Source organism: Alligator mississippiensis, chromosome 7 (assembly GCF_030867095.1).
Source record: "Alligator mississippiensis isolate rAllMis1 chromosome 7, rAllMis1, whole genome shotgun sequence".
NCBI classification, from domain to species: domain Eukaryota; kingdom Metazoa; phylum Chordata; order Crocodylia; family Alligatoridae; genus Alligator; species Alligator mississippiensis.
Genome location: NC_081830.1, coordinates 16,603,916 through 16,616,874, shown reverse-complemented (window position 1 = coordinate 16,616,874; position 12,959 = coordinate 16,603,916). Strand labels below are relative to the sequence as shown.

Here is a 12,959-nt window from a genome sequence, read left to right as displayed (position 1 = left end):
CACCTCCCTTGTTTTGAAAGGACACCAAGCTTGAGAGTACAGTAGGCAGTGTGAGCTACGTTATTTTATATGTTTAGGGGGGTGTGCAATTCATTGCCAGTCAGCTGGACTTCTGTCTTGTGTACTATTGCAGGTCCCTGAAGTTGCGCCGTGCATTCGGTCTTGGGTTGGCCCCGACTGTGCGTGACGAGGTTGAGGCATTGTGCCGGTTGCGCGTACTGATATGCGGCAGTCGAGGGTTTTGTGGGTTGTTTGGCTTTGCTAGTTAAGCGGTTGGTCCAAATAGATGCGACTGAAGGCAGCGTGTAGGTTTTTCTTGTTGAGCGGGTCTCGGTGGTAGCGTAGAAACGCAGATTTGTGCTCGGTTCTGTTCGTGGCTTGGCTGTAGCTGCTTCGGCTGGAGGTTGCGGGGCCAATTTGAGGCTGTTTGTGGTGCAGTTTGTTTGCATCTGGAAGTGAAGGCTCTGTGGGTACTTGAAAGTGTTAATCTCCAACTCCAATTGGGACGAAGATCTTGTCCCGTGTCCAAACGATCATAAAGTTAATTGACATCATTGTCTAACCGGTAGGAACAAGTGGGCTTAAGATGTACATAGTCGAACACTTAACGATATAAAAAACTTTTCACCTTGTGGCTGGTGCTTGTCTACATTGAGAAGATTCAGCCATTATCCTTCCTACTGAGGCTGGCTGAAGCAATAAACTTTTTCATTCTATCTACCGATCCAGTCCGTGGTCTTACTTGTTTAATGCAAATGTTTCCTGTTGTGACTTACAAGTGGTAAAAGACTGTAACAGATGGTGCCTAGTCATCAGTTCACAATTGCTAATGCACTGTAGGAAATCAGTCCCAATTCTGTGAGAAACTGAAAATAAGGTACAGTGAAGTAGTGATGCTTTGGTATGATCTGTGGAAGTTCAGCCGATCCCTGTCTAAAAAGAGAAACTGGTCCCAATAAAAGTAAAATACTTAGGAGTAACTTCCCAGCTTCTTGGTGTGTTTTAGTTCCAGTGTTTCCGACTGTATTCTCTGAATGGCTCTGGTACGAGTCTTGCTACTTCTAATAGCACGGTGGGTGCTCTTTCTGTACCGGGCTGGGTCACGGCAAGGGGAAGATGCACTTGTCCCCTTATGAGAAGGAGAATGCCTGTGTCGATCCCCAGTTGCCTCCAGGTTTTCCCGAGTCCGTGAAGTCCAACTGTGGTTTCCGCCTCTCCCCATGCCTGTTCAATGTAATGTCCACGGGCTTTCAGCCATGTCTCCCGATTTTCATCCCTGAGGGGCCACTGAGTTGGGAGGGAGCCAGACACATTTTCTCACTGCCATTATATTTTAAAAATATATAACTTTTTAATTCATTTTGAATTTATTTTCAGCCATATTACTTATTTTAATTATTGGGGAAATGGTGAGTCAGTGACGGTCAGCATGTTTCCCAGCACATTTGGCTGGAGGGAGGGAATGAATATTTTCGAACCGTTGAAACAAAAATGTATTTGACCAAGTGGAGGCTTCTGACTGACATAGGATACAAAGCTACTCTTGCTTTTGGCTGATCCACATCAAAAACCAAAAAATGTACCGAAGGAAAACCCCCTGCTCAGTGCTGCCATCCCATGGTGCCGGCTCTACCTGGCAGCCTGCAGGGGAAAGCCAACCCTGCTCGGGGCAGGGCTGAGCCGGGAGCCGAGGGCTTGGCAGAGGTGGCGGGCCCGGCCTGCGGGACGTGGTGTTTGCAGGGCCGGAGAAGAGGTGCGGGGCGGTGTGAGCCGGTGCTGCTCCATGGGGGCGGTGGGGCTGGCTAGGGAGATAGGCGTATCTTCTGAATGCTGATGGGTTTAGGGGAGTTGGGCGCCTGGCTGCTGATCGGGTAAGATTGGGAAACTTTTTGGCCTTCGCTGAGATGCAGCTGTTGCCATCGGGGAAGCCTTAAGGTCCGAGATAGAGGAGGCCCTGATGTCTGGTCACCTCCAGGGTTGGGCAGCAGCCAAGTCGGGGTTTTCGGGTAGCAGTGTTGGATTCAGGCTCCCGGCTTGCAACCGAAGCTCCACTTTACCTGCCCAAGGTCCTTTTTTGTTGTGGCTCTGCCCTGAGTCTCAATCTGCACCCCTCTTCCACGCACCAGGTGTTTCATGTAACAGGTCCCCGCTTCACGCGGGTGCAGTGATGATGACCCCTTGGCTAAGTAAAGCAAGGGAAGTCTGAGAGGAGTCTAAGATGGTCCTAGGGTCTGCATTAATACAGGAACACAACCCTGTATTTAACCAGCTCCCGGAGAGGGCCGGGGCCCAAGGCCTGTGGCGCACCCTTGGTCTCTCCAGCTGTCTCCCTCCTGTGTCACAGAGAGAGAGAGAGAGAGAGCGCAATATAGGGAGAAATAGTGCAGGGTTTTTTTATTTCTCTCTATCACTATATTTCTATATTGCGCGCTCTCTCTCTCTCCACCTGATTTGGCTGCACTTGCACCTCTGCCTGAGCCCTGGCACTGTGAGTACTGCAGCGCGGCCAGCTTGCTGTCCCTTTCATTGCTGGGGCCGGAGGCACCGGGTCAAGAGGCACAGCCGAAAGCATTCTTTTCAGGAGAAGTTGCTAGCCTGGTGGGGAGAGTGCTGGGTTAGAGACGTGGTGGTGTGGGTTCAAATCCCACCCTGGCATGGATAAGCTGGTCTCTGGGGCCAGTTCTTTACTCCTGAGGCCCCTGACTCTTTCATTGCTGCGGCCAGAGGTGCCGAGTCAAGAGGCGCAGCTGAGAGGTCTCCAAGAAGGAGAGCTTGCTGGCCTTGTGGGTGAGGTGCTGCCTTGAGACACTGGAGGTATAGGTTCTAATCCTGTGTGTGTCTGGGCCTGGTGAGTGAGCCCAAGACCCATGGCCTTGGTCCCCCCCTAGCTGTGCTGTTTGAGCGCACAGCAGTTGGGGTTGGCTCCATGCTGCTTCCTAGGATGCTGTGCCAGTGTACTGTTGTCACAGGACTTTTTGGAGGTCACGGAGAGGTCGCCTGGGTCTGGGGGCATCCAGTTTTGGCACTCCCGGTGTACATGTACATTGTACAGTCGTACATCCAGTGTACAGTTGTCCATTTAAAACAAAATGGATAAAAGGGGTTTCCATAGGACTGTAAAATAGCCTTGTAATAGTTAATTGCTAGTTTCTTGTTACAGCAGAGAGAAATTCAAACAAAAAAAAAGAACGCTTTTAAACCACCGACGGAGGGTATGAGAGCAGCAAGGAGAGGAAGCAAGACAAGGACAGAGTGAACTAGGATACAAATCCTTTGTTTCACAATCCTGTATTGCGGGAGCAAGCGGGATCTTTTGTTCCCAGGGGAGAGGAATCCAGTGCAAGAGGTGAGACTCTGCAGGTAACACCAAAAGCCCAGCACTTCTCGAGCAAAGAGCCCCAAAAGTTCACTTTTATAAACTAGACGTTGCAGTTTCACGCCTGCCTTGCGCTGGAATCAGGCCTTGACTGTGGAGAAAGTTTGTGAGCCAGCAAAGATACCACAAGTTCAGGCCACCAGAGGTTTTGAGGCAAAGGAAGCCTTTTGGATAGCCATAGAGGTGTATCCACCTCTGGACCTCTGGGTCCGATTCTCGGTTACTGCTTGTGTTTTAGGTGCAGGAACAAGGCAGGGAAGAAGGGGAAGGGAGGGCAAAGCTGGCTTTAAACTCCAGAGCTCTCTCAGGGGCTGGCCCCCATGAAAGCATAGGACCATCCAACCTTGCCAGCTTTCCCTCTAAATGCCTGGCAAATTTTCGTGACTTTGGTTTCTCCAATGTAGCCTATGGAAACATGCCTGAGCAGGCACCGCTGCGCACATCAGCAGCATAAATACCAACAGAGATCATTTAAATTATTTAAAACCTTCCCCCTGTGCCCACCCTGCTGTCCCAGGGGCAGGACTAGAGAAAAACACAAGGACGGTGGTAGTTATCACACAACTGGGGACACGCAGATACCACGGAGATCGGTGCAGCATAGGAGCCTCTAGAGAATTGCAGGGGATTTGTGCTGATCAGACTCTGGGACATGCAGACTGGTCTTTCTGGCCCCCGACGCGGGCAGAGCCATCTCAGGGGTTTGGAAGCAGAAATTAGCCATGGTGCCACATTTTCCCACCATTCCCCTGACCCCCAACTTGCCCACAGCCTGCCTTGGATGCACCAATTGCATTGGCAGCTGGGAGAAGAACGGATGAAGGACCCTCGTTACCTCTGTACTGGGTGAGGAGGGCCTGTGGGTATTCTCCTGGACATAAGTATGCACAGCCAAAGCGGCAGCAAGATCCCTTCATGCAACTGAGAGTAAAAGCAATAGAATAAAGGCTTCTGGTGAATTTTTTCCCCAAGAACAATTCCCTTCCCAACTGGTGCATGCACAAACCTGTTCTCCTCTTTGCAAGGTGCCTTCAAGCAGCAGCAGAATTGTCCTTGCCGCTCAGCTTCAGCTCCCTGCAGGGGGTTGCAATGAGGATGGAGCTGGGCTGTTCCCAGTGGGGGCAGATGACAGAACAAGGAGCAGTGGAGTTTCACATGAGCCTTTACTGCCTCTTCATGGCCAGAAAAGAGAAAGCACGATGAGAACTCAGTAGGACGTGGCAGATTTTCCCCTCCGCCTGCAAGGGGACGTGCTGTACTATCCCGGTCCAACTGGGAGTATTCAGCCATCTACCTACAGAGAGTGCCACAAGCCTGAAATGAGCCGAGATGGGAGCACTTGATTACTAAAGTGGGCCTATCCATCAGTACCTAAAATAAACCAGCCTGCAGTCTTGCCTGGAGATTGGAGTAACACCAGCCCCACAGCCAAATGATCTTCTCTGTCCAAAAGGCTCTGTCCAAAATGGTCTTCTCTGCCAAAGGCTTTTGAGGACAAAGGCCCTTGGTGCTTAAAGTGCTTGCAAGCGATCCAAACTGCGAGCCTCTGGCTGCTTTACTAATTCTTCCAGGAAGAGCACAGACCATCTGCAGACACTTCCTCAGCCCGACAAAGGGTATTATTTGTACCTGAAAGCTTGCAAAGAAGAGTTTTTCCAACTATTTGGGTTGGTCTAATAAAAAATATCAGACTTACCCCGAAAACCTTGTCTGCCTGTGTCCTTAGACTAACGTGGCTACAACCTACACCCCTAATGACAACAAAAGCATCTTGGTGCCTTCCCCAGTCTGGGAGGCTCAGGTCCCCAATACCATGCTGGTGACAGGCACAGGGCCATGTCTCAGGATGCTCTTGGTGTGTCTGTATTTCCCCCAGATATCAGGGCATGCAGCTATCGAACCCTCAGAGGACTTTGCAGGATGTGTTACCTGTCCCAAGATCTTTGTTTGGGCCCCACAGCCCCCTTCCCTCTTGATCCGAAAGCAAATAGGATTTAAAAGAAGGTTTAAAAGAAGGCGGCCAGCCTCCTGCACTTCTGCACAGTCACATAAGCAAGGGCATTCACCAGTCTCTGCTGCAGCTGAGCTCAGGTCTCGCATCCCTGTAAGCTTTAAACAAATACAGGGTGCAAGGCTGGGTGTGGAGAGGGAAGCCAAGGGGAAACAAATGCACCGTACGTGTGTGTAAGTTCCAATTTCTCTGCAGAGCCATTTACATGGTAGGGTATGATCCAAATTCAATCCAGAACATGTTAGTGCTGGAGATGATGGTAGCAGAGATAAGCCTGATAACGTTTGATTGCAAAGCTTCTCCATAAGCACCGTATTAAAAAATCAAATGCCCTCCTTCGTCTGTTATTGTGAAGGAAATGAGCTGTTATTTCTAATGCTGTTTACATAGCTGTGAGACGGCAAATGGGAGCCCTAGCAAATCGCGTTGTATTGTTTTGTTACTATCAATTACCACAAATCCAGAGACACGTAATGTAATCCAAGGGATTGTCATTAATTACAGTAATTTGTAAGGGGGATTGCATGGCTCAGGGGTGCAGTAATGGGATTAAAGTAGCTTGCGTTATGGAAAAACTAAACCTGAACACAAAATATAGGCTCACTTAAAAGCATATCCTGGGGTACTGGTCAGGAATGGAAATGGGCTGAGTGCAGGGGAAAGGGACAGGTGAAACCACTAAGACCTACTAATTGGAAATGCTGAGATGACCTGTGTTTGTGCTCTGGATCCATGCGCTCCTCCTTGCAGAGGAAGAGAGATGGGAAAAGGCACAGCTCCGGGGAGGATGGCACAGCTCTGTCCTGTGTTCTTGCCAGACGGAGCCAACTAACAAATGTGCAGGGAAAAAATTGATGTAGAGGTGGCGGCGAGATGGATCAGGTCTCCTCTTGGGCAGCCCATGGGGGATCAGGGCAGGATTATGAGATTGATGTCATATATCTTGACTTCAAAAAAGCCTTCGATCTGGTGTCCCATGATCGTCTCTTGGAGAAACTGGCCAATTGTCGCCTTGGGTCCCCCACGATCCACTGGCTGGAAAATTGGCTCCGGGGTCGGACCCAGAGGGTAGTAATTGATGGAAGTCACTCATCGTGGTGTCCTGTGACCAGTGGGGTCCCCCAGGGCTCTGTCCTTGGACCCATACTGTTCAACATCTTCATTAATGATGTGGACACTGGAATCAGAAGCGGACTGGCCAAGTTCGCTGATGACACCAAACTTTGGGGCAAAGCATCCACACCAGAAGACAGGCGGGTGATCCAGGCTGACCTGGACAGGCTCAGCAAGTGGGCGGATGAGAATCTGATGGTGTTCAACCCTGATAAATGCAAGGTTCTCCACCTTGGGAAAAAAAACCCGCAGCATCCTTATAGGCTCGGCAGTGCTATGTTGGCTAGCACTATGGAAGAAAGAGACTTGGGGGTCATCATTGACCACAAGATGAACATGAGCCTGCAATGTGATGCTGTGGCTAGTAAAGCGACCAAAACGCTGGCTTGCATCCATAGATGCTTCTCAAGCAAATCCCGGGACGTCATTCTCCCCCTGTACTCGGCCTTAGTGAGGCCGCAGCTAGAGTACTGCGTCCAGTTTTGGGCTCCACAATTCAAAAAGGATGTGGAGAAGCTTGAGAGAGTCCAGAGTTCTCCTTTGTGACCCGTGTGGGAGACTTATTGAGGGGTGGGTCTAAATTATGCCAAGGAGGCCCCTTAGGTCTGTGGACTAAGGGAGACTTTCCTAATAAGCCCCTGACTTGGGGAAGTGCCCCAAGTGCTTGTATTGGGTCTAGCACCCATTGGACGGTCAGGCCTGTGTTTTCCAAGGTGCGCAGAGCCAGAAGTGAGTCCAGAGCCTTGGATGGTGGCAGCGGGAACCCCGGGCTAGCGGGTGTGCTCCAGGGAAGGGGTCGGCCGGACGGGAGGCACCCTAAGGGAGGCACTTGGAGCCTGGAAGGTGGGCGGGCGCGGGGAGGTGGGCGGCTCAACACAGGAGCGCCCCCTACTGGCCCGCCACAGTGACCACCAATATCTAGGGGAAGGTTTGTTCACCAGAGCGCCCCAAGGGATGACAAGGTCGAATGGTCACAAACTACTACAAGATCGTTTCAGGCTGGACATAAGGAAGAATTTCTTTACTGTCCGAGCCCCCAAGGTCTGGAACAGCCTGCCACCGGAGGTTGTTCAAGCGCCTTCATTGAACACCTTCAAGATGAAACTGGATGCTTATCTTGCTGGGATCCTATGACTGGACATTAGGAAGAACTTTTTCACAGTTCGAGTGGCCAAGGTCTGGAACGGGCTCCCAAGGGAGGTGGTGCTCTCCCCTACCCTGGGGGTCTTCAAGAGGAGGTTAGACGAGTATCTAGCTGGGGTCATTTAGACCCAGCACTCTTTCCTGCTTATGCAGGGGGTTGGACTTGATGATCTATTGAGGTCCCTTCCGACCCTAACATCTATGAATCTATGACCCCAGCTGACGTCCTGCCCTTTGGGCGGGGGGCTGGACTCGATGATCTTCCGAGGTCCCTTCCAGCCCTAATGTCTATGAAATCTATGAAATCTATGAAATTATATCCAGAAGTTGATTTCCTTGGTTCGCCAGAGGGTAAACGGTAGAACATGGTCCGGTTAAGATTTACAAGCCCCTCACCCATGTCCTGGGGAACTACCTTCCCCTTAGGTACCTTTGGACATGAACCTGGGGATCTGGGGCAGATGCTGGGTGAGGATGTCGCTCCTCTCCACAGCTGTATGAACAGCCAGCTGCAGGGAGCACGGCCTGAGCCCCGCAAGGGTCACACCTCTGGCAAGGGCAGGATGGGGACCAGCATGCCTAAATGTGTGCACAGCCTCTTGCTCTGCATGTGCTGGAGGCTGGCAGTAACCGGGGCCTGGATCAAATGCAGAGGTGTAGCAAGTGCTGGTCCCAGGGCCAGTGGTGACACTCAGCCATTGCCCAGTCTGACTTCCTTTGGGCAGTTTCTCTTCCCTTTCCTGCCACACCTTGATGGTACTACCTTTTAGAAAAAACAGAGGCTGTCCCAGGACTTCCCAAGCCTGGTCTTACTTTTGTGACCACAGGTGTCCATGGTCATTGCCTTAAGGGCTAATTGATGTGGCTCAACTGCCCCTCACACCACGCCCATGCCTCATAGGTGGTATAAACCATCTCCTTCATCAGCCCCTTTGGTCCATGGCCTCAGTCCCTGTGACCAGGCCTCCCTCAGCTACTCTGAGGTGTGATTTCCAGACTTGCCTGCTTCTCCCAGGCACTTCACCTCTCATGGCTACTCCTGAGCACAGGCACTTCGCCTATGCGGGCTATTCCTGGGCACTGTATCCTGCCCTCTCAGACTCAGATCTCCAGGCTCCTTTGCCATGATCATTGGGCTTCTTGGGATCAACAACTGTGGGGAGTCTCTCCGGCTCTTCTCACACATCAGATGAAGCACCCGAATGCCGCAGTGAGGCATTAAGAGAGCTTTTGTGCTGCTGATGTTGATCTGTGTATGAACTTGTTCTCTCTCCTCGCTGCTCTCATGTCCATGATGGAGAATTTGGCCAAGGGTCAGAAGTCCCTTGCTGTGCATATACATATACATATACATATACATATACATATACATATACATATACATATACATATACATATGCTGTGATGCTGCCAAGGGGGCGACTAACGTGATGGCCTTGAGTCATTAACTATTCACATCACTCTGCGACCGCTGCAACCCCGGGGTGTCCTCCCCGTTTGGTTCAAAGGGCAAGTGGGGATTGTTAACAGCCGGCTGCAACCCTAAAGTGACCCTCTGAGGTATAGACAAGCTACAAGCAGCTTTTCAGTGTCAGGGGCACAAAGGGGTTAAAAGCCTGAGTGTAGATGGGATGATACAAGCCCCAAGAAGAGACTCAGGCAAGAATAGAGCAAAGCCAGGGAAGAGCCAGGGCAGAGCAAAGCCATGGCTGCCTTCACGGGAGGGGAGGTCTACAAGGCAGAGTTTGAGCCCACGGCGTACCTGGAATACTTCAAGATTGGAGGAGGCACCTTGGGGGATGAGTTCCTCACATTTGTCCTGAAACACTACTGCAAAACCTTCACTTCGGGTAGGTCCTTCCCAAAGCCCTGGGCACTCTTGTCTTCCCTTGGCCAGACAGGGGCACGACCAGCCAGGCACTCGGAGAGGAGACGGGGTGGGAGGTTGCACTGCTCGTGCGACGTGCTTGTGGTCTGCAGTTGCTAGAGACAAGTGTCTCAGTCGTGCGACAAACAGTTCTTGGGCAGTTCACCAAGTTTGTCTTGCTGCCCACAAGCTTTTGTGCAAGTGCTTTCCCAAGGGCTTTCCAGCTACAAAGCACAGCAAAAATGCCAAGTGTTCATGCTTAGCCTCTGAACAGGGAGCAGAGCATTGGAGAGCTTCTCCCACCCTCCCCTCTCATGCACTGCCTGCAAAGAGTCGGGCACTGGACTTTACTTAGGAAAATGATGTCCCGTGTCCACACCACCACCCTCCTGTTGGACTCTAGAGCAGTTGTGTCAGCTCTCTGTGCCCCCTGCTCGTCCTCATCCCTTAAGCAAGGTGTGATGTTGTGAACTCCTGCCCTGCCTAAAGTGCCTGGAGATCCATGAGCAGAGAGGAGAGGCTATTCAGTGCCCTCGCTGTCCTGGAGCAGATTGTTATATAGCAGATTTCCCCTTCTCCTTAGACTGTCATGAAGCCATCCCTTGAACTATAGGGTTTTGAAGGAATCGGATATGGGGAAGTAAGTGGGATATGCCTGTGGGATTGCAAGTGCAGCTCTACCCACACACACACCGCTGCTTTATTAATATCAGGTGTTGTAAGCCCAGAGGCAGGCAGGGTTAACCTAGAGATTGGCCTTTCTCATAGCATTTGCAAAGGGGGTTGCAAGAGTCAGGGTGCAGCAATGGGATTGGAGGCACTTGGTTTTATGAAATAATTAACGCTGAATAAAAATGCTCACCTAGGTGCAGTAGAAATCATGTTTTTGGGTATGGTTCATGAACGGAAAGAGGCTGAGTGCAGGGGGAGCAGGGAGGAGAAACTGCTAAAACTCAAGCATTGTGATGCCTTGTTTTGGCTCTTTATCAGTTCATTTCTGCAGCCCCTGGAAAGGAAGGAGCACCCGTAAAGCAGAGCAAGAATCAGGAAAGGCTGCAGCTTTCGGGGGGCTGCTTGTCCCCTGCCTCTGCTGGAGGGCATGCAGCATGGGGAAGAGGTGATGATCATCTTGAACCATTCTTTAACCCCAACCTGACTGATATTGGCAGTGGACCCACCATTTACCAGCTGCTTTCTGCCTGCGAGTCATTTAAGGAGATCATTGCTTCAGATTACATAGACCAAAATTGCCAGGAGCTGCTGAAGTGGCTGAAGAACGAGCCCGGAGCATTTGACTGGACTCCGGTGGTGCAGCACGTGCGTGAGCTGGAGGGAGACAGGTACCGAACTGCCATCAAAATCCCGTGGGTTTAAGCCTGCCCGTGAGAATCCACCCAAATTTCAGGGAGGGTGGGGCAAAATGGCTTTCAAAGCTCCCCACTTTATTAAATCCTTCTCCAAGGGAATGGAAATCAGAGACACAAAACCCACGTGCCCATTTCTCAGAGTTGTATCCCGGGGGAGGCATTTAAAACACACCAAAACAGATAACCTCTTGCTTTCCTTTCTCTCTTTCCTCTTCTCTCTTTAGGAACAAATGGGCTGAGAAAGAGAGGAACTTACGAGGAGCCATCAAACACGTCCTAAAATGTGATGTCCACGAAAGCAACCCCTTGGATCCCGTTGTCCTGCCTCCGGCCGACTGCCTGGTCTCATCGCTGTGCTTGGAAGCTGCCTGCAAAGACCAGAGCTCGTACCGCGCCGCTCTGAGGAACATCAGCTCTCTGCTAAAGCCAGGGGGGCACTTGGTGCTGAGCGGAGATTTGGGCACCAGTTTCTACGTGGTCGGTTCTTCTGTTTGGTTCTGACAGAGGAATTTTTGAGGGGGGCCCCTAGTGCAACTGGCTTTGCCATTCAGGAGTTTGACGTCCTCTCCAGGGATGACGACACCATGCAGGAAATCTGCCATTTCTCTGGGATGTACTTCATTGTCGCCCACAAAGAGAAAGCGATTTAAGTCCCTTGGAGAATAAGTGGGACACAAAAGGATCCCTCTAAAATAGAAATTAAAATTCAATTAATTAAAAAGCTACATTATGCCCAGGAAGATGCATATATTCCTGCTTAAAATGTGTTTCACCCTTTCCTGTGAAAATACAAACATCTCCTTAAAAAATGAGAAATTGCAGCATTTGCATGCGAGTGGAAGTCCTCACTAGGCAGGAGAGGAGCGCAGACTCTCAGGTGTGATGCTAGTGTCTTCTGACCCTGAACAACAGGAGCAACGTGAAAACTGCCTTGAGAGTGGCCAGGGTGTTGCTTCCACATGTACTAATCATGGATTGCTTATGCCAGTCCAGATCTTTTCAGGCCCTGGGTTCCTCAAGCTCTTGACAAACCTTTTACCACGTCTGGAAGGGCACTGTATATGGGCACCCAAGATGTGCCCTGTGGTTTTTGGTCCAATGTCTGGTCTGTCTGATCCCAGTCTTTGATAATAGGAGGCACCAATGCAAGGAATGGGAGAGGAAGTGGGTTGTGGGTCAGATGGTATTTGTTGTTTCTTGCGAAGAGTGATTTGCCCTCTGATCTGCATTGAAAACTATCAAATAATCATTTAGATCATCTTCTTAGAACTAATTACACCTGCCTGAAACACAATAGTCCACTTTAACTCTTGCATAGAAAATGCTCATATTCAGTATAACATGCAAACTACTTCTGCATGGAGTTCTCATCTTTAAATCAATAAAACAGAACTGGAAACTTTTGCCAGTTTGGAGGAGTTATTTTGCAACACCCCCTGCTTTTTTTTTGCTGCTTTCTAACTCATCTAATACCAAGAGCCCTGTTTGGCATGAAGCAAACCCAGAGAAGGCTGCCAGCCCTTAGGTGCCCCCAGCACAGTCTGTCTGGAGCCGAGCTATAGCGCTGTTTGCTGTCCCAGCGGGCAGTTCCCATGCCACTTCACCAATGCATCTCACCCACCCAGTGCAACCCATCCCATCGCACAGGGCACAGTTTCTTCTCCGTCCTGTTCTGAAGCTTGTGATACATCAAGAAAAATGCCGTCACATGTTAACTACCAAGTGCCTACTTCACAGGCATCCCTAGGGAGCTCAGAGACTTCTGGATCTCCCGCCTGGTTCAGTGAGTTGCACTCCTACAGCCAAAATGAATCCCTCTCCTGCTGACTTTCCTGCACTTTGCTGCCATGAAAAGTTACTCATGAGGATGATAAAACACAGGGAGCGATGCCCACAGTTACTCACAAGGATGATAAAAGCAGGGAACGATGCCCTCTCCTACAGCCCTCTGCTGTGGTGCTGGAAGAGGGATGAGTTTTGACAAGTATTCAGCAATCCCACATGTCACTGCTTTCCTGACACACACAGGCATCTGTAGGCCACTTCCATCCTCCAACACCCCCCAGCAATAGCTCGCAGCCC

At 50.5% G+C, this 12,959-nt stretch overlaps 1 protein-coding gene across 1 annotated transcript; it reads left to right on the top strand.

Annotated features, from left to right (window-relative positions):
* Positions 1-9,348: 9,348 nt before the first annotated feature.
* LOC132251870 (nicotinamide N-methyltransferase-like) lies at positions 9,349-11,527 on the top strand. The gene is made up of 4 exons (XM_059731789.1): positions 9,349-9,493; positions 10,607-10,850; positions 11,102-11,354; positions 11,429-11,527. Exons 1-4 carry the CDS (start codon positions 9,349-9,351, stop codon positions 11,525-11,527), a joined length of 741 nt encoding a protein of 246 aa, XP_059587772.1.
* The last annotated feature ends 1,432 nt before the right edge of the window (positions 11,528-12,959 follow it).

Excerpts from the sequence above, each read along its gene's own strand:
- LOC132251870 (XM_059731789.1), top strand. The coding sequence starts at position 9,349 with ATGGCTGCCTTCACGGGAGGGGAGGTCTACAAGGCAGAGTTTGAGCCC. Across the intron at positions 10,851-11,101 it reads CGTGAGCTGGAGGGAGACAG|GAACAAATGGGCTGAGAAAG; the intron begins GTACCGAACTGC and ends TTCTCTCTTTAG. Across the intron at positions 11,355-11,428 it reads TGGGCACCAGTTTCTACGTG|GAGTTTGACGTCCTCTCCAG; the intron begins GTCGGTTCTTCT and ends TTTGCCATTCAG.